We start from the raw sequence: 24449 nt of genomic DNA on the forward strand, positions 1-24449 counted from the left end.
GTCCTATGTATACATTAACCTGGTAATTCCACATTCACACTTTTCCTTTTCATGTTTTATGAAAATAAAAAACAACACTATAGATATATTAACATAAAAAAAAAAAAAAAAACTGAACTTAATCTCAACACCCACTTATGAAGAGACATTAAATTTTAATTCTCTGGCCTTCCCAGTAACGGGTATTATGAATAAAGTCATGACAAAAACCATCTTTTCAAAGAAAATGAACAATTTCGGGAAAAAAAGGATAATATAAACAAGTCTCTATGTATGTTATAAATACTTGGAGCAAAATGACCTACTTGAATCAGGAAAACACAACAAAAACAGTAATTATCTTTAAATGGCAGACTACAATTGATTTCTGTTTTCTACTGCGTAAAATTTTGTATTTTAAAAACTTAGCAATAAATGTATTTGATAATCAGGAAACATACTTGCATACATACATACATACATACATACATACTGTTGTTGAGTGCCGTCGAGTCCGCTCCAACTCACAGTGACCCTGTACAGGGTTTCCAAGGAGCAGCTTGGTGGGTCTGAAATGACCTTGTGATCTACAGTCTAGTGTTGATCCTACAGCGCTACACCAGTAGTCCCTACAGCACTACACCCTTTTCTGAGTGCTGTTGGATAAAGATTTGGCCTAAATTATCTGGATAACTGTTTCAGACTTTCATTCTTCTTTGGCTATGAACAATTTAATGTTTCCTGCCTGATTCTTTAGTTCCCAGTGTTAATGTATCAAGTGGAATGCTAAATTAAGATGATTAACACAGAACTTCAGACCAGACCATATGTAATTATTCTTAAAATTTCTAAAGTAACCATAAGGCATAAATTAAACATAACATACAATTAACTCCTCTCCTCAGAGTTATCAGAAACATTCTTGTGACTAGATGTGAGACTTTCAAAATGTGGAAAAACTCTCACACTATGACAAACATGTATGGCCTCCCCCCTCAGAGTACCGTGCTAGGCTCTATGGGACTGGCTCAGAGACTTTAGACATAAACAAATACTAATGTTTTCTGGCTTTCCTGGTCATCAAGTTAGATAATAATCACAGATTAAATAAAGTCAAAATGTGAATGAACATCTTTCTCATCTAACTGCAATCTAGTGCCAGCCTGTCTATCACTTCCTAAGCTAAGGGAAAGGAGAATTAACTACAAATTGAACTTGACCCCCATGCTTCTGGCCAAAAAGAAAAAAAGAAAACCAGGAGTAAATAAGATTATGTTGCTGATGTACCTGAGTTTTATATACATTAAAGCAAGCAAATGTCAAAGGACAATTACAACAAAAAAGAAGGTAAAAGGGGCTAACTGGAAAGAGACAGAGTCACGGGGTAACAGAAGAGCCCAAGTATGATTCATCGCAACAGCATTTTAACTTCATCTGAAATACAGCAAGCACTAGTTAGCTGAGAAATGCTTCCCGAATTGTACTGAAGTCACTTGTAGAGTCACCAAATTCCTGAAATGTCCTGTTTCTAACTATGTAAGATGAAACCCCAAAGCCCAAATCATGTTTTCAATTTCACGATGCACGTTAGGTTTCTCTGAGGTATGTGGACGGGGCCTAAGGGGCAGTAATGTATACTGGAGTCACACAACAGAACTAAACAAAACGCAGCATGTGTTTAGCTGGAAGGGCGAGTAATCAGCCCATGTTATCCACAAGAACTAGTTTCATGTATCTGTGACAAACAAATATATACAAATGTTAAAAGAGAATTGAAAGGAAAAAAAAAAAAAAAAAAAAAATCCAAAGGCATTCTCGGAAGTTACTTTCTAACACTTTAAGTCCTTTCCGTCTCAGGCTAGATATCAACTCTGCACACACTTTTTTCTATTTAAAAAATGTGTTGGCATGAAGATGAACTGGGTACATGCAACATTTCACTAGAGTGAATACTTTGCAAGAACACAGCAGTTTCTATGAGGCGCACATTCCCCTTCATATTTTAATTTCTCAATTTTAGGGAATATGATTGCTCCATTTCAGCTGTTGATTTGGTAATGTTAAGTTTCCAACCCAGATTTCACTAAGCGAGTTAAAAATAAATGCGGTGCTGAGATATCCCGAGAAGTTCCGGATTGGATGGCAGCAGAGACAGCCAGGTAGGAAAGGTTCCGTGGGGGAGGGATTGAAAACCAAGATAAGTTGCGCTCATGGAACAGCACCAGAGCTCTGGATCTACCATAAGGTCCAGGACGTCAGTTTCCCACACTTGCAAGTGAAAAAAATCACGATATACAGGAAAATATTGCAAGTCAGGAATGCTGGAGACGGGGTTCCTGCTGCAACCACCCTACTGGGCAGAGTTCAGAGAGAGGGGCTATAGCCAGACCGGCACAGGGAACCAGCACTAAAAGCATTACAGTAACATTTAAAAAAAGGAGGTGCGGGGATTCTACACATTTTTTCCTCCTATTCCCTGTCCCGCCTTCTTTGCCCAGCCCAGGACACCTTCAGGCAGGTGGGTGTGTACCCCCTCTAAAAAAATAAAAAAAAATCTAGTGCTGACCCCACAGTTTTCTCACAGTACAGAGAGAAAGAGCTTGGCGACTACTTAAGACGTCAGCCTCGGGGTCGCAGCCCTAAAATTAACTTGTGCAGGACCCTTTACTATCTAGCAAGAAAAGAGCAGGCCCATCAGGCCTGATAAGACAAATCACAGAACAATCTGTAAAACCCCATCTTAAAAGGACGCAAAACTATCTCAAGAATTACTCTGTGCAAACACAGACACCTAACTGACTTTCAGAGACAAAAATAGTGGACAGTCTTTCTCCCGTTAACTTCTCAATTATCTATCTGCACACCTCCACAGTGGTGACTAGAGGAAGGGTTTGAGCGAACAGACACCCCCACCCACTGCAGGAGGGTTCTACCGTGCACACACACTGCCTGTGTAGCAAGGCGACTGGACACTTGGCTACGGTTTTATTTTTGTTTCAAAGTGGTGGTTTTTGTCCCTGCTTTTATATTGCTTCTGCTTTTGGTCCTTTTGATCACACATTTTTCCTAGAAGTGGGAGCTTTTCTTCCCTCCATTACACAAGAAGAGACAGCAATCGTGGCCATATGGCCAAGCTACAGGCATACCCCATAATATTCCACCATTGAGACACGAGACAATAACAGCTGCTAAGAATTACATGCAAAAAGAGAAGCCTAGCTCCTGAGCATATCCACCAGGAGACACTCAGTAAGCTTAACAACACAGAAACAAACATCCATTTAAGCATCAAAAAACCCCACATAACTACTGGAAATGACAAAAGATTTCAAACACAACGAACGACCTCAAAACATGTCTCAAAACAGAGAAGAGTAACTGAGACACAGGAGCTGGAGACAGACAAAGGCTTCCCAGAAGAGAAAGAGCAGGTTTTGGATTTGCCTGAGAAGGAATTCAGAAGAATGATATGGAAACAAATTCAAATGCTCCAAAAAGGGGTGGGGGAAAATAAGGAAAGTGCTACAGGAGCAATCAAACAAGATCGATACAGCACTGGAAACAATTCAAAACCGGCAAAAAGAGGTCCACATGATTAATAATAAAATATCAGAAACGGACAATACACTGAAAGGGGAAAGGAGCAAAACAGAAGAGATGGGAGGCAGAACTAGCGATCTGAAAGACACATCTCTCAATACTGCTAAGACAGAAGAGCAAGCAGAAAAAAGGATAAAAAAATCTGAAGAGAGTCGAAGATTCATGCTGGATAACACTGAGGAACAACTTAAGAATTATTGGCATTCCAGAACAGGAAGAATCACACAAGTCCAAACAGGAGATAGTTGAAGAGCTTCTGCAAGAAAATTTCCCTAACATCTTGAAAGATGAGAAGATAAACATTCGAGAAGCTGAACGTACCCTAGGAAGGATAGACAACCCAAAAAAGTCACCAAGACATATAATAATCAAGCTCTTCAAAATGAAAGACAAGGAGAGAATTCTAAAAGCAGCCAGGGAGAAGAGAAGTGTCACTTACAAAGGCAAGCAAATCAGATTGAGCTCTGACTATTTAGCACAAACCACACAAGGCAAGAAGGCAATGGGGAGACATATACAAAACCCTAAGAGGAAAAAAGTGCCAACCAAGAATCATCTATGCAGCAAAACTATCAATCAAATACAATGGTGCAATCAAAACACTCCATGATCAACAGAATCTAAGAGATCTGATCAAAACCAATCAGGCATTACAAAACATCCTAAAGGGATTTCTTTGGACTGAAAACCAACAAGAACAGATAACAAGCAGAGATTGACAGGTAACACCACCTGGAACTCAGTCAACAGATAACAGAGTTCAAAACAGAACTACAACTACGAATCCAAAGGATCTGGGAGGTCAACTAAAGATCAAAATAATATCAATATCAAAGAAGGGATAAATGTAGGAACAGAGATCCAGGTGGTGAGGTTGTCAGGTGGATTACAGGATAGAATAGATTCTCTTAAATGGAGAGAAAAGATAATAGACTATAACATTAACCCCAAATAAAGTTAATACTTCACAACTTACCACGAAAATGAACTTCCAAGCAAATCAAGCAAACATGAAAACTAAGAAGAAACTGACAAGAAATAGCACAAAAAATACAAACTCAGCACGAGAAGCCATGCAGAACAAGGCAATGAACAGCACTACCAAAAAATATAATGGCAGCAATTAATTCATACCTATTGATAATTACATTGAATGTCAATGGAGTGAATGCACCAGTGAAGAGACAGAAAGTGGCAGATTGGATAAGAAAACAAGACCCTTCAATATGCTACCTGCAAGAGACACACCTTACACACAAAGATAACAACAGACTAAAAGTTAAAGGATGGAAAAAAACATACGGAGCTAACTGCAACAACAAACAAACAGGAATGGCAATTCTGATCTCTGATAAAGTAAGCTTTAAGACAAAAACCAGCATAAGAGATAAGGAAGGACACCATCTCATGATCAAAGAGTCAATTGAGCAAGACAACATAGCCATAATATCTACACTCCCAATGAAACAGCACCAAAATATATGAAGCAAACCTTACTAGAACGGAAAGAATAGATAAATCTAAAATTATAGTGGGAGATTTTAATATGCCACTTTCGAAAAGGGACAAAACTACCAGAAAGAAACTTGAAAAAGTGACAAAGGAACTAAACAGCACAATCAACCAACTTGACTTCATAGAAGTGCACAGCACATTCAACCCAACAACAGCACAATATACATTCTTCTCCAGTACACATGGAACAATCTCCAGAACTGACCATGTATTAGGTCACAAAGCAAGCCTCCATAAATTTACAAACATCAAAATACTACAGAGCATCTTTTCAGACCACAATGCTATAAAACTAGAAACCAACAACAAGAAGACTAAGAAAATAAAGTTGAATACATGGAAACCAACCAAACAACACTCCACTGAAAAGCAACTGGGTAAAAGAAGAAATTAAGCCTTGAATTCACAAAGTTCCTAGTAACAAACGAGAATGAAAACACAACATACCAAAATCTTTGGGACATGGCAAAAGTAGTGCTGAGAGGGCAATTTATTGCGATAAATGCACACATCCAAAAAGAATGTTGTTGTTGTTGTTAAGTGCCATCGAGTCGGGTCCGACCCATAGCGACCCTGTACAGGGTTTCCGAGGGTGTAAATCTTTACGGGAGTAGAAAGCCTCATCTTTCTCCCGCGGAGCGGCTGGTAGTTTCGAACCGCTGACCTTAAGGTTCGCAGCCCGATTCGTAACCACTACGCTACCAGAGCTCCTTAAAAGAATAAAGAACCAAAATTAACACATTAACACAGCATCTCCAATAATTAGAAACTGACCAACAGAAGGAACCTACAGTCACCAAAAGAAATAATAAAAAGAGCAGAAATAAATGAGATGGGAAACAGAAAAACTATAGAGAGAATCAACAAGAAGCTGGTTTTTTGAAAGGATTAATAAAATTGACAAACCGTTGGCAAACCTAACCAAAGAAAAAAGGGAGAAGACACAAATAACTCATATTAGAAACCACACAGGCGGTGTCACAATGGACCCAAACGAAATAAAAAAGATAGTATCAGAATACTATGAGGAGCTGTACTCCAACAAATTCGAAAACAAAAAAGACATGGATGCATTTTTACAAAAACACAACCTACCTAAACTTAAAGTGAAATAGAAAACTTGAACAGACCTATAAGTAAAGAAGAAATTGATCAGGTCATCAAAAAACTCCCAACCAAAAGTAGTCCAGGCCCAGACAGATTCACTGGTGAGTTCTACCAAACACTCAGGCAAGAGCTGTCTGTCACCAATTCTACTCAGATTATTCCAGAATATAGAAGATGATAGAAAACTTAATACTTTTTATGAAGTATGACCCTCAATACCAAAACCAGGGAAGGATATCACTAAGAAAGAAAACTACAGACCAATATCCCTCATGAACATAGATGCAAAAATTCTCAACAAAATGCTAGCCAACAGAATCTAGTACACCACATTAAAAAAATAATACATCATGACCAAGTGGGTTTCATGAAAGGGATGCAAGGATGGTTCAACATTAGCAAAACAAATCAATGTAATCCACCATATAAATAAAAAGGAAAAGAACCACATGATCATATCGACTGATGTAGAAAAGGCATTTGACAAAATCCAACATCCATTCCTGATAAAAACACTCAACAAAGTAGGAATTGAAGGGAAATTCCTCAACACAATCAAGAGCAAATATATACAAAACCAAAAGCCTACATCACCCTCAATGGAGTTAAACTGAAAGCCTTCTCTCTGTAAACGGGAACCAGACATGGATGTCCTTTGTCACCACTCCTTTTCAATACTGTTTTGGAACTCTTTGCCAGAGCTATACAGCAAGATAGGTAAATTAAAGGCATCCAAATTGGCAAAGAGGAAATAAAATTCTATTTGCAGATGATATGATCCTATACTTAGAAAACCCCAAAGACTCAGTAAAAAAGCTACAAGACCTCATTGGAAGATTCAGCAAAGTGGCAGGGTATAAGACCAACCTAACAAAAATCAGTTGGATTCCTCCTACAGTAACAATGACAGCTCTGAAAAAGACATTAGGAAAGAAACACCACTTACAATAGCTGCCCAAAGGATGAAACATTTAGGAATAAAAAGTAACCAAACAAACAAAGGACCTATACAAAGAGAATTACAAAACACTACTACAAGAAACCAAAAGAGACTTACAAAAGTGGAAGAATACACTGTGTTCCTGGATAGGAAGACTCAGTATCATGAAAATGTCAATATTAGCCAAAGCAATATACACATATAATGCAATTCCAATCCAGATTCCAATGACATTCTTCAGAGAGATGTAAAAGACAATTACAAACTTTTATGGAAAGGAAGGAGACTCAGGATAAGCAAAGCACTGGTAAAGAAGAAGAAAAAGGTTGGAAGCCTCTCACTGCCCGATTGCAAAATTTACTACACAGCTACAATGGTCAAAACAGCCTGGTATTGATACAATGAAAGATACATTGACCAATGGAACAGAATTGAGAATCCAGAAATTAACCCATCCACATACAGCCAACTGATTTTGAACCAAGTGTCTAGGTACATTACATGGGGAGGAGACAGTCTCTTTTACAGATGGTGCTGGCAGAACTGGAAAGCAATATGCAAAAGATTGAAATAAGACCTTTACACCTCACGCCCTATACAAAAACCAACCATGGATTAAAGACCTAAATGTGAACCCCAGAATTATGAAAGTCATCAATGGGGACAAATGTGAGGGTTCTAATATAGGGAATACACAGACTACAAAACATTTTGAAAATTACACAAACAAAAGTAGACAGATGATTGGGACATACTAAAAATTAAAAACTTACATGCATCAAAAGACTTCACCAAGAGTGAAAAGGGAACCCACAGAATGGTAAAAAATATTTTGCAATGACCCATCAGACAAGGGACTCATTTCTAAAATACAGATTTTAAGCCTCGGAAACCTAACACAGAGTCATTATGAGGCGAGCACTTAACAACAACAATCTGACTGCTAGACATGGAGAGTGGTGGCTCCATAAGATAAGCACTGGACTGCAAACCACAAAGTCGGTAGCTCAAGTCCACCAGGCACATCAAGTGAGAAAAAATTCTGCTCCCACAAAACTTTAAAGCCTTAGAAACCCTATGCAGGGTCACCATGGGTTAGAACTGACTCTGATGGCACTTTAACAACATTGGACATGAGACTGACAAGAAGCTCTGAAATCTGCTTGAGCGAAGTAGAGCTAAAGCAACTGTTCTGAAGAAATGAGGAAATAAAAAAGCTGAACAGAAAATTTCAAAGAGCAGCTCAAGAAGATAAGTCAAATATTATAATGAAATGTTGTAAAACCAAAGGTGAAGAACACATATTGCTCAGCATATCTCAAGCTAAAGAACTGAAGAAAAAAATTCAAGCTTTGACTTGCAATATTGAAGAATTCTGTGGGCAACACACTGAAATGATGTAGGATGCATCAATCATATGGAAGGAATACAGTCACTGTACCAACCATTTCAAGAGGTAGTCTGTGTCCAAGTTGCACTAAAGGCATAGACAGAAAACAACGCTCCAGGAACTGATGAAATACAAATTGAAATATTTCAACAACTGATACAGTTCTGGAGGCACACTGGTATATGTCAAGAAATTGAGATGACGGCCAGCTAGCTAACCAATTGGAAGAAAACATCGAATAATACCATTAATACCACATGCAAATAAAATTTTGCTTAAGATTAATTTTAAAATGGTTGTAGCAGTACATCAACAGAAACTTGGCTGCTAACTAAAAGGTCAGCAATTCGAACCCACTAAGCTGCTCCACAAAAGAAAGATGTCTGCTTCTGTAAAGATTACACAGCATTGAAAACCTTATGGGCAGTTCTTCTCTGCTCCTTAGGGTGTGGTGAGTCAGGGTAAACTGGACAGCAATGGGTATTTTTAAGAGCTACATATGTGTTTTTTAAAATGGAATTAAGAACCTAGTTATCAAGTCCGGTATGCCCCCAAATCAGCTATCTTTAAATGCCTGCTCTGTTATGCATACCAAAATGTAGTCTAACCAGATACTAATTATTAAGCTCTGAGTGCACCCATAGTGTGGTTTCAAATGTGAGACTACAGAGAGGGAACCTATTTTGACATGCCTCCTCAATCTTCTTGTGACATACTGGACTCACCAGTCTCTCTACATGGGTGGCTACTGAGTACAAGGCTCTGTTCAGTAGCTGTAGGAAGATTTCCAGAGCTGGATTTCAAATTCTCCCTCTTGTCACACAGCCATTTTCTATCCCTGGCCAACAGCATCTTAGGAATTGCTTGACCTTTATGATAATTAATGGACTGCAAAGCAGATTGTCTACAGTTCAAGTCCACCAGCCGCTCTGCAGGAGAAAGATGAGGCTTTCTGCTTCTTGGCAACGCTATACCGGGTCGCTATGAGCCAGAACTGACTCTACAGCACTTAACAGCAACCAACAGGATAATGTGGACACATGAAAACCAGTGCTAACTTCTTTTCCCAGACACGGAGTGGAAAGAGAAAGGAGTCTTGGTAGCATGGAATGACAAATTAAGTGTCATAGCATTGTAGGAGAATCACTGGACTACTAACCACAGGACAGCGAATCAAACCCATCATCTGCTCCTTGAAAAACCTACACAGGGTTGCTAAGAGTCAGAACTGACTCTATGGCATTTCACAACAACAGAATGCTCAAAAAGGCTGCCTTCATTGGCTTGGAGTATACAGAATGGTCTTTATGGCTCTTCTAGAATGACTCTAAACACGGACCAAGCAAGTAAACAGTATCTGTAAGGTGCTATCAAAATAGATTCTGCAAGACCAATTTCTAGACCACAGAACAATTGTTCAGACGGCAACTTATACAGAAGACAGATAGGATGTGCCTTCATAAGTAGAAACAGTGTCTGTATTTATAAGCAGAATATAAAACTACCACCACGCCTGGATCAACTTCTTTGTTCAACCTGATCGCCCTCCACTGTTCTAATACTCACTCAGAGCTCTAGAGAAGACTCTAGAGGCACATCAATCCCTGGACAGGACAGGCTTTGGCAAAGCCTCCAAAAAAGACCTTTAGATGCCTCCTTTTTAACCATTGTACATCTGCAGACATGGAAGCTTAAGTATTCACAAAGCATCTGGCTTAAATGAAGAAAGAAATGAGGCCTTGCTGTAGAATAAAAATGACACCATAATCTTCAAAGATGATATTTTAATTTCTTAAAATGACTCCACCTCACCAGATCAGAAGCTGCTGCCAATCTTGAAAGTTAAAAGGAATCCATGTGTGAAATGTTTCTGAGAAGTCACCAAAACAGGCAGGCAGATCACTGTCACAGTACACACAAAGACCCCAAACATGTAGTGAAAACATGCATATATGTGTACATACACACACACATCATACTGAGAAGACAGACATTCTACATCTATGAGAAATGAACCATGTGTCTTGAAGCAAAAATCATGGCCAGGTTCCGATTCAAATTAATCAAGTGTGGAATCCTAAATATAACAAAATAAAATTCATGTGCTCAGCTTTCAAAACTTTCTCCAGAAAGAAGGTTTGGGTTTAAGTAAAAAATAAAAGGCATGTTAGATTCTATATCCATAAGTAATAACTGGGCTTTTAAAGAGATCACATTAGAAGGCCGAGGATAGAGTGGGTAAAAAGGTATAACAAAATTCAAAATCATAAAAACAACTAGACTTACTGGTTAAAGACTGGTGGAACCCCGAGATTATGGCCCTTGCCCACCCTTCAGGTCTGGTACAGAACCTTCCCCTAAGACTCAATTTTCAGCCAAGCAACAGACAAGTATGTTGGGGCTGGGGGATAGGGCTGGGGGCTGGGGGAGGAAGAGAACAGCAACACTAACTAGTGAGGTGTGCGCACCACAGAATTGTCAAATATTTGAGATTAAAAGGGCAAATTTTAACCAAGGAGAATGCTCAGAAGAGTTGGGAAAGGAGGAATGGAAGCAAGAAACACAGGGAGGAAGTGGAAAAAAGTGATGTTACACTGAGGAGACTGAATGTGACGAAATGAAGTGCATGAATTGTTGAATGCAAAACTGATAATCGGCATCTTCACCCAATTCACAATAAAGAGTTAGATAAAGAAATAAATAGAAGAAAACCTAGGCATCCTACTATAAATAAGCCCTGGTAGTATCATGTGCCTGCCCTGCTTCCAAATAAATTTTGTCTTGGAAACCCTATAGAGGAAATTCTACTCAGTTCTACAGGGTTGCTTGAGTTGAAACGGACTTGACCTCAGTGGGTTTGGAGTTTTTTTTTAGTTTATCATAAGGTAGGCTAAAAAACATCCATGTTTCTAAAAATGTGGGAAATGTAAAAATTTCTTAATTCCATCCATCATCCAAAAAGCTTTATATGATGAATGCAAACCAAACACTCAGGTAATTCCATTTTTCCATTAACTTTTTGAAGCCTCTTCAAATGTATAAGATCTTATCAACCCAAAGAAATGATGGTTGAAAATTCTTTTTTTTCTCAAAATAATTTAGACAAAAGAAAGATGATGATAAGAGCTAACATATATTGTGCACTTTCCAAATGTCAGGAACTTACTATTCCCTGCTCACATTCCATTTTAAGGATGTGGAAACTGAGGTGCACAGGAGTTAAGTTGCTTAAGACATAACTTAGGACAGTTAAATGAGTTTTGAATGCAGCTCCCTTAGTGCTAATGCCACCTAAATACTCCCTAATGATTGGAAATGCACCAATGATATTAACAGGAATTATGCTATTCTGTCAAAAACCATGAATACCCACACAACTCTCAGTAAAATAGGGCAGATCAGTGAAACAAACAGTCAGAATTTGCTGTCTTCCCCCCTTACTTTCCTTTATGACTAGCACTGATGGGGTGTTTAAAGAAAAAGGCAGACAGCATGTTGTTTCTCCTGTAACTAATAACTGCGTTTCTCTGGCGACATCTCTCATCTATGAAATGAACAGTGTCTACTTAGTTTGGGCAAGATGATGACCCTGGGCAAGTACAGCTACAACAGGAGAACATCTTCTCCCCTTCCACCTCAACTGTCATGTACCAGGGGGCTTCACAAAGTTGGTGGAAACAGAAATTCAAAGATAATGGAAATTTTCTATCAACTTTTTGACGTCTCCTTGCATTTCCCTATTTCCATAGTACAAAAATATGGAAATCTCCTCCAATAGTATCTGTCCCCAGTGCTGTCCTCAGTAACACCATAAGGGTATTTCTTCACATGAATAGTCTAGCAGCACATTTACAGGAGAATAAACAAACTGTAGTACATACACACAATGGAATATTATGCTACCTTGAAAATAACAAAGAAGTTGCATGCCACTTCCATGTTATGGATGAACCTCAAGGACATTATGTTGAGTGAAATCATAAGGAGAAATACTGCATAGGACCAATACTGTAAAAGACTAAGAAAAAGAACCCATACTAATCCACTAAAGTGGATTCTTTGCTGGTTGCTGGGATGTAGGGGTAAGGTGAGGGGAGGGAGGGGAAGGTGAAACACAGTGCAGGGAATAGACACAGGATAGTTTGGGTGCTGGGGAGGGGGGCAATATACAAGAAGGGAGAAGGGAATAGAAGAAAAAAGCAGACAGGAGAACAAGTAGGCAGGTCTGAATGGGCTAAATGGGACAGAGACAAATAATGATGTATGCACAACCTTGGAACAATAGGGCTCTGGGATACAGAGACTGGGACATGTTGGAATGGGGGAAAAGGGGGAATAAAGTTAAGATGCTTGGCTGTCTTTTGAATCTTGGTTTTCCTTGAATTATATTATAAAATAGACACTGGAGGGGGAGAGAAAGGAATTGCCAGAAACATCACCATAGAAAGCTTGTAAGTCCGTCTTCTGCCTATAACTGATTGGAATATCTAAAATGGGGCTACAACGTGCCCAGTGAAGGAGGCTTCCTGTGGAGCCTCTGTAATACATAAGGCTATAGGTGGAATCCAGAACCACATCCAGATCTTCAGAGATGGGAAATTTCCACTTGAAAGGACGAGAAGACCAGCCTGGAGCAGCTAGAAGAAGAGAAGATACTTCTTGAAAGAAAGACCTACAGGAAAAATACAAAACAATATAGGCAGATCGACTGTTACTACAAGAACAAGCAAGTTGCTTGCCCAGGAGGCATCAAGGCAAGTGGTCGGGTCCCCTCAGGGCAAACCCCCTTCCAAGACAAAGACTGAATAGGAATACCCGCTCTGATTGGTGACCTCGCTCATCACCCATAACAGGAAGTGAGGGAAAAACAGCAATGAAGAGGCGAGATAAGCCCTACAATGTTCAACAGACTCCTGTGAACCCAGGTGGAGACCTGGTCAGCCAGCAGTGTGGCAAGATATGGGGACTCTTGGGACCAGAGTCAGTGACACAGCCACAGAGGACTACAGTGGAGAGTGAAGCATCCAGCTGATGAGAAGAGAGGGGATATGCACAAGAACACCCACACTTGCAGATAATACCCACTTAACCTGGCTTCAATAACTGGATGATCAGAGCTCAACCAGAAGAAGAAAGAAGAAAAAGTGTAATCTGATTCAATTTTATGAACTTTACCTACATTTATGGATGCAGTAGCTCAAAAGAAGAAACAAATCCTTACTGAAAGAATCATTCCAACCACCTCCACACACAGAGTAGACAGGATGGGCAACTTGGACACTGGCTACCCAAAGGAGGGGGGTCTTACAAAAGCAAGAAGTGACTGGTTTACAAGCTTTCAAGTAGGAACCCAGATGTAGAGGGCAAGGAGGAAGGTAGAATCTCCACTAAGTAGTATCCAATCTGTTTAGGCAGGGCTGATGAAATGAAATGTAGATGGGTCTCTTATGATACAGTAGTGAATAATTGTTATCAGGACTGACTGTGAGAGTTGGAAATGTAAAGGTAGATGTTTTATAGCAAGGAGTGGAGTGATTAACTTTCCAGTCTAGGAGCAGAGGTCCCTGGGACCAATAATGAAGAAGAGCAGAGAGTGGGACACTATCCAGAGAAGCAGTGATGTCTGAGATGGAGGCAGAAAAGATGACATGGAGAGGTGGAGCTGCTGGGGACTTGAGATCCAGAGAGGGAAAGGGGCGGGCTGTGTGTTGACGACTGGGGGTGGGGGTAGGGCCAGGGCAGGCTTGCAGGGTATATCCTGTGGTTGGTTGATGATGCATGGAGGGGATTGTAACGGTGGCAATGAAACGATATACAATAGAATGAATATAAAACTAATGTTCTCCCATGTAAACTATCACATAATTCACAATAAAACATTTATAATAAAAAAAAAGAAATGGGTCTTCTGCATGGAAGGCAAGAGTTCTATCACTGATGCAAGGATGGTTCAACATTAGAAAAACAATCCATGTAATCCACCATACAAATAAGAAAAAAGAAAAGAACCACATGATCCTATCAACTGATGTAGAAAAGGCATCTGACAAAATCCAACATCCATTTCTGATAAAAACACTCAACAAAGTAGGAATTAAAGGGAAATTCCTCAACATAATCAAGAGCATATATACAAAACCAACAGCCTACATCACTCTCAATGGACAGAAACTGAAAGCCTTCCCTCTGCAAAAAGGAACCAGACAAGGATGCCGTTTGTCACCATTCCTATTCAATATTATTTTGAAAGTATCAGCCAGAGCTATACGGCAAGACAGGGTAATTAAAGGCATTCAAATTGGCAGAGAAATTAAAACTCTATTTGCAGACGATATGATCCTATACATAGAAAACCCCAAAGATTCAGTAAAAAAGCTACTAGACTTCATTCGATGATTCAGCAAAGTGGCAGGGTATAAGATCAACATACAAAAATCAGCTGAATTCTTCTATAGTAACAATGACAGAGCTGAAAAGGACATTAAGAAATCAATACCATTTACAATAGCTGCCCAAAGGATGAAATATCTGGGGATAAATGTAACCAGAGAAACAAAGGACTTACACAAAGTAAACTACAAAATACTACTACAAGAAACCTAAAGAGACTTACAAAAGTGCTAGAATATACAACGCTCCTGGACAGAAAGACTTAACATTGTGAAAATGTCAATACTGCTCAAAGCAATATACACATATAATGCAATCCCAATCCAGATTCCAATGACATTCTTCAGAGAGATGTAAAAGACAATTACAAACTTTATATGGAAAGGAAAGACACCCAGGATAAGCAAAGCACTGCTTAATAAGAAGAATATTAAAGATGGAAACCTCTCACTCTCTGATTTCAAATTTTACTACATGACTACAGTGGTCAAAACAGCCTGGTATTGGTACAATGAAAGATACATTCATCAATAGAACAGAATTGAGAATCCAGAAATTAACCCATCCACATACAGCTACTTATTTTCGACAAAATGCTTAAGTATATTGCATGGGGAGGAGATAGTCTCTTTTACAGATGGTGCTGGCACAACAGGAAAGCAATATGCAAAACACTGAAACAGGACCTTTACCTCACACCTTAGACAAAAACCAACTCAGCATGGATTAAAGACCTAAATGTGAATCCCAGAATTATGAAGGCCATCAATGAAAAAATAGAGACAAATGTGAGGGCTCCAATACAGGGCATATACAGATTACGAACATTTTGAAAATTACACCAACAAAAGTAGACAAAATAGATGATTGGGCCATACCAAAAATTGAAAACTTATGTGCATCAAAAGAGTAAAAAGGAAACCCACAGAATGGGAAAAAATATTTTGCAACGACACATCGGACAAGGGACTAATTTCTAAAATATATAGGAAACTACAACACCTCTACAAGGAAAAGACAAATAAACCAATTAAAACATGGACACAGGACATGAACAGACATTTCACCAAAGAGGAGATCCGCGCAGCCAACAAACATTATGAAGAAATGTTCACAATCACTAACCATTAGAGATGCAAATCAAAACAACAGTAAGATATCATCCCACACTAGCAATAACAGCAAAGATTAAAAAAGGAGAGGACAGATTGGTGACCACATTCATCACCCATAAGGGGAAGTAAGGGAAAAACAGCAATGACGCTGCAAGCTAAGCCCTACAACATTCAATAGACTCCTGTGAACCTGATAGAGACCTGGTTGGCCAGCAGTGTGGCAAGACCTGGGGACTCTTGGGCCCAGAGTCAGTGACATAGCCACAGAGGACTAGAGTGGAGAGTGAAGCATCCAGCTGATAAGAAGAAAGGGCATATGCACAAGAACACTCACACTTGCAGATACTACCCACCTGACCTGGCTTCAATGGCTGGATGATCAGAGCTCAACTAGAAGAAGAAAGAAGAGGAAAAAAAGAGTAACCTGATACAACTTGATGAACTTGATCTACATCTATGGATGCAGTAGCTCAAAAGAGGGAACAAATCTTTACAGCAAGGATCATTCCCACCCTCTTGGTATACAGGGTTGACAGATATGGGCAACTTAGACATCTGCTACCCAAAATGGGGGGGCTACAAAGCCAAAAAGTGACTGGCTTACAAGCTTTCAAGAGATAGCCTAGTTCCAGACAGGGCGGGGGAAGGTAAGACTCTTCACTGAGTGGTTTCCAATCCATTTGGGGCTGATGAAAGGAGATGGGGATTGGACTCTTGTGGTATAATAATGAGTAATTGCTATCAGGACTGACTGTAAGGGTTGGAAATGTAAAGGTAGACATTTTGTAACAAAAGGAGGGAAGTGGTTGATTTTGCAGTCCAGGAGCAGAGGTCCCTGGTGACCCTACCCAAAGAAGCAGTGACGCCAGAGATGGAGGCAGAGACAATGACGTGGAGAGATGGGACTTGCTGGGGACTCTGGACTCAGGGAGGGAGAGGGGCTGCGTGTTGATGGCCGTGGGGCAGGCTTGTGGGTCGTACCCTTTGGTTGTTTGATGATGCACGGAGGGAAATGTAATCATTGCGATGAAACAAAATACAATAGGATGAATGTAAAGCTAATGTTCTCCCATGTAAACTACCACATAACTCACAATAAAAACTTTAAAAAAAAAAAAGGAAGTTCTATTACTGAAACCACAGCCCTCAACAGCTACGTAGTAACGCAATTTATGAGAATAGTCACACCCACCACTATCTGGCAACAGCAAAATACTGTCAGACACAAATGGTTAGAAAGTTATCAGTATCAGCCAGTGTCCTACCAGAAAAAAAAAAGGCTGTCATTAAGCACACATAAACAAAAATATGAGGTAAACCATGAAAGAGAGACCATTCATATTTCTCAAAACCAAACACATTCTAGAATTAAGTAATTATTAATTTGGTAGTAAAAGACAGAGCAATATTAGTTTCAAAGGTAAAACTCTTCAGCATATATTCCAAGTTCCCTCAGAAAGGTTGAGTACCAGGTTAAAGGAAGAATCAAATTCCTTTTGCTAGTGCTAGGAGTCCCTAAAAGAGAAATTTGAGCCCATTATATTAACATCACCATGTAATACAATGTTCCCCTTTATAAAGTTTTTATTTGAAAAACTGATAATTCAACAGAAATTCACTATTTAAGGCACCTCTGGTGGTGCAGTGTTTAAATTCTTGGCTGCTAACTAAAAATCAGTTTGAACCAGCCAGGGAAAGATGTAGCAGTCTGCTCCCAAGATGACAAGCCTTACAACTGCCATGAGGCAGTTCTCTGTCCTAGTCACTAGAAATTGAAAGTGATTCGACAGCAGTGGGTTTCTGTGTCTCAACCTCAGTTAGAGAGTGGGCACTTAGTACAGAAAGCTGTCCTTTCACAAGTTAAGGCCACTTTGAAAGAAGCACCTCTCCTCTTCCTCTACTAGGGCATTCTCTGTAAGTAAGCCAAGGTTCAATCGCCAAGGAGAAAGCTTCCACTCTGAGTCAGAGAAATTCTGAAGTCTACGGTGAGAAATCTTGGAAAGGGTGGAGAGACTTTTTGAAACACATTAAAGCAAATTTAGGATGATGCAAAGGGATCCTTTCTAAGTTGACAGACAGCACTTTTTGGGTATTAAGTTAAACATCTCTGATGATGGCTATTGCATTGAACTGAACTCTACCCACAGAACAAATGTACAAGCAAGGTATTTGTGAATCTTCTCTTACAAAACCAAGTAAGCCTCACTCCATTTTCGTTGATATGCAAGGCAGTCCACAAAACAGTATGGTGCCCATGGAGACCCAACTCAGTGAGTTCATGTGGGGCAGCTATAACAATTCCATACTTGCAAACAACTAGCCCTTGGGTGAGCTGGATGTTGTCAGAATAAACAGACTAGTGAACAAGTCAACCCTTGTTTGTGGAAAATCCGCAATGGGCATGTCCAGGTTTGTATGTGCCTCTTTCTTCTCTTGTCAAATTAGCTGTAACAACATACCGTCCCCCATGAATCCATTAAGGAGCTGGCATTTAATTTACTGGATATCCTTGAAATGTACTGTATTTCTACAACAATTTAAATTCTTGCCTTGACATTGCTTTTCTTACTTCCATGAATCAAGTAAGGGTGTGTTCTTTATTCAAAACAACTGCTCGCCACAAAAATTTCTCTCTTGCTCCATACTTTCCAAAATGTAATATTAAAGGGCCAGAAACATGGGCACGTGTGAAAGGAGCTCATTCCATTTTACTAAGAGTAAATGTAAACAATAAGCCTTCATATTTAACATGGATGGTTTGGACTGCTCCAAGTCTCAGAAAAGAACATTAAAATTTCCAAAGACAAAATCACTTGTCTCTTTTAAAAGTGGTCTGAATCGTGTTATGCTGAAATTGGCAGCAGACTGTATTGTTTCCTAATGCAGCACCGACTTGCTGGCCAACTGCAACTGCCTGGAAGTCCTTATCGCAAATGCAACTCTTTTTGTGCCATTTCTACTTTTCCCTTAAACGTCACCAGCTCTTCAAGACTCAGGGACCTGTCAAGTGTTGTGTTGCCAAGACTCTGCCTGTCAGAAAGGTCAGCATCCAGTACCTTCCAGTTGGGTCCCAAAGGGCCTCTCTTGGTCTTGATTGACTGGAATAATGCTGGATCTTCATCAGCTTTGTAGTCCTGCAAAAACAAAACAAAGTCAGAGGAAAGAGAAAATGTTTTAACCACACCAGAGTAGCTCTTCGCAACTATATGAATACACAACAGAGGTTGATTGTACTTACTTATTTGTGTATAAAAAGTACAAAAATGCTCCTATAACAACACCAGACTTACAACTGGGTTCTCATGAAAACTTTTACTTCAGGCAAAGTGACTACAAAAGAAGAAGTAAAAAAGTCTTGACTAGCAGTCCACAAGAACTAGTTTAGTGGAAAGCTTGCTCTAAAATCAAAATCTTGCAACATTTTTGGCATTTTGATATACATATACAGGAGGGCTTCAGATAGTTTGTGGGGGGGAAATGTAATTTAAAAGATAAGAGAATTCTTCCACGAACTTTTTGAAGCCTCTTTGTAAAATTACAGTCAAGGAATAAAATGAACCCATCTCAGTTTGGGTAATACTCATGGAAGAAAGACGACTATTAACATCCACTCAAGAGCGACTCTGAAGGCTGAAAGCACAAATATGAACCACAAATTTTGATTTATCACAGGATGCTACTAGGGTTGGATCTATGCTTCATGCCTGCATTTCTCAACCAGCCTCTCCAAAAACCCCGCTAGAGAGCCAGGAAGACAGGGTGTACCCGGGAATACACACATCATCAGAAATTGTTGTTGTTAAGTGCCGTCGAGCTGGTTCTGACCCATAGCGACCCTGAACAGGGTTTCCGAGGCTGTAAATCTTTACAGGAGCAGAAAGCCTCATCTTTCTCCCGTGGAACAGCTGGTAGTTTCAAACAGCTGACCTTGCCATTCGCAGCCCATTTCGTAACCACTATACTACTACCAGAGTTCCTTATACTATCAGAGCAAATTGAGCTAGCACAATTTAGCTCATTATCAAAGCAGCAGGTGAAGGAGGGAGGAGGGGTCTGTCATTCCTTCATGTAGCTGCCTCAGCTACAATATGCTACCTGGGAATGACCCTACAATTCAGGTGATTTAGGATTCTACAAGGTATGAATCCTCTGCTCTCCCTAATATTCTCCTCTTCCAGATATAATGGAAGAAGTGAAAGACTTAATCATCACAAAAATGCATGCATACATACACAAAATCTGCAGACAGAAAATAAGAAATGTGTAGCAACACTAATAGTGGATAGAGTTCAGCTGGCGAGTTTAAGATACTGAAGCGAGATTTATGGCAGACCATATGCTTTAGAAGCAGCCCTTGTGATGTAGTGGATTAAGCACTGAGCTGCTAGCCAACAAGGTTGGTAGTTCAAACCCACCAGCCACTTGTAAAAGAAAAGATGAAGCTGGCTGCTCCATTAAGATTTACAGTCTCTAAAACCCTAAAGCAGAGTTCTACTTTGTCCAGTAGAGTCATTATGAGTTGGAATCGACTCGACATTAGTGGGAGTTTTATATGCTTTGAGGAAGAAATCCTAGCAGAAAATTACTGATCTTGAGGTAAGGGAAATGCAAAAGCACAAAGGAGTCACTACACCTGCTCCAAAATATAATAAAAACCTTAAGAAATCAAAAGTAACACATCCTGAAGCAGCCAATCCCAACTCAACAATCAGTCAGGAAAAGCCCATTATATGTTAATAATGCCCAAAGAGGTTATAAATAAATTAGGGGGAGAAGGAAACCTGTGAGGTTTGAGTAGAAAATGAAACATTCAAGAAAGGCAGTTTGGTAGATATGAGAGGAAAAATGGAATTGAAAGATAAATTGTGGTACACTGAATTTACTTACTGTGTCTCCTCTAGCATGGTCTTTACAACTCCTACCAAATGACTGGATGGCTGTTGTTGTTAAGTGCCATCGAGTCAGTCTGACTCCTAGCAACCCTGCTAGGAGCTGCTGGTGGGTCTGAACTGTCAACTTCATGGTTTGCAGTCCAGTGCTGACCCTACTACGCCACACCAGGAATATGATTTGGTGGGACTCTGCAAGTAGGGCGTACTCTACTAAGGCTGGGATTGGTTACTTTTGCCATCCCACTAAGTTTAAAAGGAGCCACTCAGAAGTAGTAAAAGATGATCCAGGATCATCAAGATGAGTTACAAACTAAGTGCCAGATCCCTGCCCAGAAAAGCGACAGCAGCAGAGATGGAAACTTGGAGGAACAGAGAAGCTCCAGGCTTCCCAGTCCAATAACCGAGTAATGCTGAGTGCCTACAGGCAGGAGATTGGCATGCAGAATGTGCTTTTTGGGCATTTACAGACTGGCTAAAGCAGCTTTGTAGCACTTGCCCAAGGCTGAGGGGCTAGACAAGAGCGAGGTGTTATCTGCAGTACGGGAGAGAAGTGTTGCTGACTGGAGCACTGTTGCATCCTGAGTTGTTTCTGATCCTGAACTGTATGTACCCTGCCCTGTTCACCTCTCTAATAAACTCCATAATCATGAGTACTGTCTTTGAGTTCTGTGTGAGCACTGCAACAGATTATCAAACTCAGCAGAAAAGTAAGAATGTCATGGAAGGAATAGCTGGTGTCAGAATGGATGGAGTAGGGTTGTAGGGTAGACGCATGTCTGACCTTAGTTTCAGAGGAACTGGCTAGTGTTGATTTTGAGTGTGGTTTCAAAAATTTTCCCCAAACTTTTTGAAGCCCCATCATTATGTGGCTCTGAACACCAAGCTCTCTACAGGTTACCTGAAAAGCTACAAAAAGGCCTCTGTTGCTGTTGTTATTAAGTGCCGGCGAGTCAGTTCCGACCCATAGCGAACCTGAAAACAGGGTTTCCGAGGCTGCAAATCTTTACGGGAGCAGAAAACCTCATCTTTCTCCATCGGAGCAGCTGGTAGTTTTGAACTGCTGACCTTGTGGTTCGCAGCCCAATTCGTAACCACTACGCTACCAGAGCTCCTTCAAAAAGGCCTTACAATGGGCTAAAATTATTGAGCAAACAAACTCAGCAGATCCCACCAGGTCTTACTGCTTGCTTGAAAATATGAAGTCTTTTGTAGCCACAGGTATTATCCAGGGTCAGTCGGCCATATCCAGGAATGGACAATGGGCGGTACACTTCAGATGTCTGAGCAGAAAGTGCAATTTTTGTCAGCTATTATGAATTCTTAAATTCCGATTTAAAGCCACAATCTGAAAGTTAACAGCTTTACTTCTGACTGAAAAAAGAACCAGCCGCACTGGTGGTCTTGAGAACTAGCTTCACAATGAAAAATAAGCTTCTCTGCAAACAAAAACAATCATGCAATTCTAGAAAACATTATCTTCCTCTCAGTCAGTGGCATGGGATTAAAACCCAAAACCAAGCATGTGTTTCTCCAAAATTGAATATATTTTATACCTTATCAGCTAATCACTTCTGCATCACTTCCCTCTCTCAAATCTATTGATTGAATCGCTGCCATGCAGAAGGAGTATTGCACAGAGAATCTGAGAGGATCAGAAAATCAGCAAACGGTTTGGTAGCCCATGAAAAGTCATCTTATTGGAAGAGGCAAACACAAAGAAGGCAAGTAAAACTCACGGGGTACATGTTAACTGCCAACAGAGTAGAAGGAAGAATTCTAGTCAGAATGAAGCCAATGATGGCTCACCTGTTCATTCCACTTAAGGACAATAAAATATTTTTTGTTTTTTGGCTCCGTACGATAAGTATTACACTGCCAACCACAAGGGCAGCCATTTGAGTCCACCAGTTGTTCTGTGGGAAAAAAGATGAGGCTTTCTACTCCCACAAATATATACAACCTTGGAAACCCTATACAGGATCTGAGTCAGAACCAATTTGACAACACTTAACAACTTTTACTACTAACCGGAGGGTGACCTCACTCTGGGCATGATGAGCTAATGTTTACGCAACATCTGAGAATTTAGGGTGTATGACCTATATTGAACAGTAAATGCCACATTTCCTGGATGCAGTACAGGAAACTTCATTACTTTAAGGTAATATTACATACTTACTTCTCTGCTAGGTTCCAAAATCCATTGCAATGGTCACACAAAACTTAGAGACAATACTCATGATTATGGGATTTATAAAGGAAGTTAAGAGATTAAAGTCAGGATCAGAAACAACTAAGGATGCAGCAGTTCTCCATTCAGGAAGACCTTTTTGTCAAATAGCAGGTACACCTCACTTGTCTTTGGCCTCTTGGCCATATGGTCCCTCAGCCTCTGCCCTGCTTGGGCAAGTGTTACAAGCTCCTTTAGCCAGTTGCCAGCTTTCTGCCTGTAGGCATGCTGCTCTGTCCATAGGGCTGGGAAGGCTGCAACTGCTGCCACTTTTCCAGGCAGCACTCTGCTTGTGGTTCTCTTTCTTGATGGTGCTGGATCATCTGTTCCCACTTCTGAGATGGTTCCTTTTTAGAGTCCTAAAGACCCTGATTTATATGGTCCCGCTCCTCAGAAACCTTATACAGGGTTGCTATGAGTCAGAATGACTTGACGACACTAACAACAACCCATCCACTTGAGTTCTGGTGTGGTGCTGCAGAGTAATGCAATGGATCGCAAGGTTGGTTTGAACCTGAAGGTGGGTGGTTTAAAATCGGAAACCCTACACAGGGTCACTCAGAGTGGGAAACCACTTGATGGCACTTAACAACTCATCCATTTGATGGGAGTTAAAAAGACTTTGGAGAGAGAAGCCAAACCAAGTAAATTCATGGTAATTTATGTAAAGGTTAAGTTTTAACTATAGCCATCATGAAGGATTTTCACATGGAATAAATCAGTCTAGGAGATCAGTCTAAGAATGATTAGGGTTCCAATAAGGATGAAGATGTTAGCAGACAGATTAGATGGACTTCCTTCTATAGTACACTCCCCGTCCCCAGCCTGCTCCATTATCAGAGCATCAACTTCGGGACAGCCAATACCTACCTATCTTACAGATTGGGACTCCTGAGTAGTACAGCCAATAAGGAGTGGTAACAAAAATATTTAACAGATTAATGAACTGGAAAAAAGAAAAAATAACTTCTCCAAACTTCTCTGCTCGGAACCTAACATAGTGTGCTTGAAAGAATATTCCAAGCCCTCATTATTTTTGTCATCTGTTGACTGAGATAAACTTGTAAACTATAGATTTACAGAGTCATGGAGGTGAACTAGATCTTAAAGTCCATACACACCCCTCACTTTACATGTCCAGTGTGGCACCAAGGCTCACCACCCCCCAAGGACTTCAACTTATGCCTTCTTTACGCTTCTGTCCTGGGCTCAATCTTGCACAACACACAGGATGAAGGCAGACGGGTCCACAAATGCCAGAAAATAAAACACATTTTAATACCACCAACCA

General features: G+C 40.1%; 1 protein-coding gene across 1 annotated transcript in view; it reads right to left on the minus strand.

Moving 5' to 3' along the window:
• The window catches only part of PITPNB (phosphatidylinositol transfer protein, beta), a 97312-nt gene that overhangs the window by 14016 nt on the left and 58847 nt on the right, over positions 1–24449 (minus strand). Inside the window, exon 8 of the mRNA XM_006869194.1 lies at positions 19093–19170. Coding sequence (XP_006869256.1) covers positions 19093–19170 — 78 coding nt within the window. The remainder of the gene's footprint in view (positions 1–19092; positions 19171–24449) is intronic.

The sequence above is a fragment of the Chrysochloris asiatica genome, unplaced genomic scaffold (genome assembly GCF_000296735.1).
Source record: "Chrysochloris asiatica unplaced genomic scaffold, ChrAsi1.0 scaffold00128, whole genome shotgun sequence".
In the NCBI taxonomy this organism is placed as follows: Eukaryota; Metazoa; Chordata; class Mammalia; order Afrosoricida; family Chrysochloridae; genus Chrysochloris; species Chrysochloris asiatica.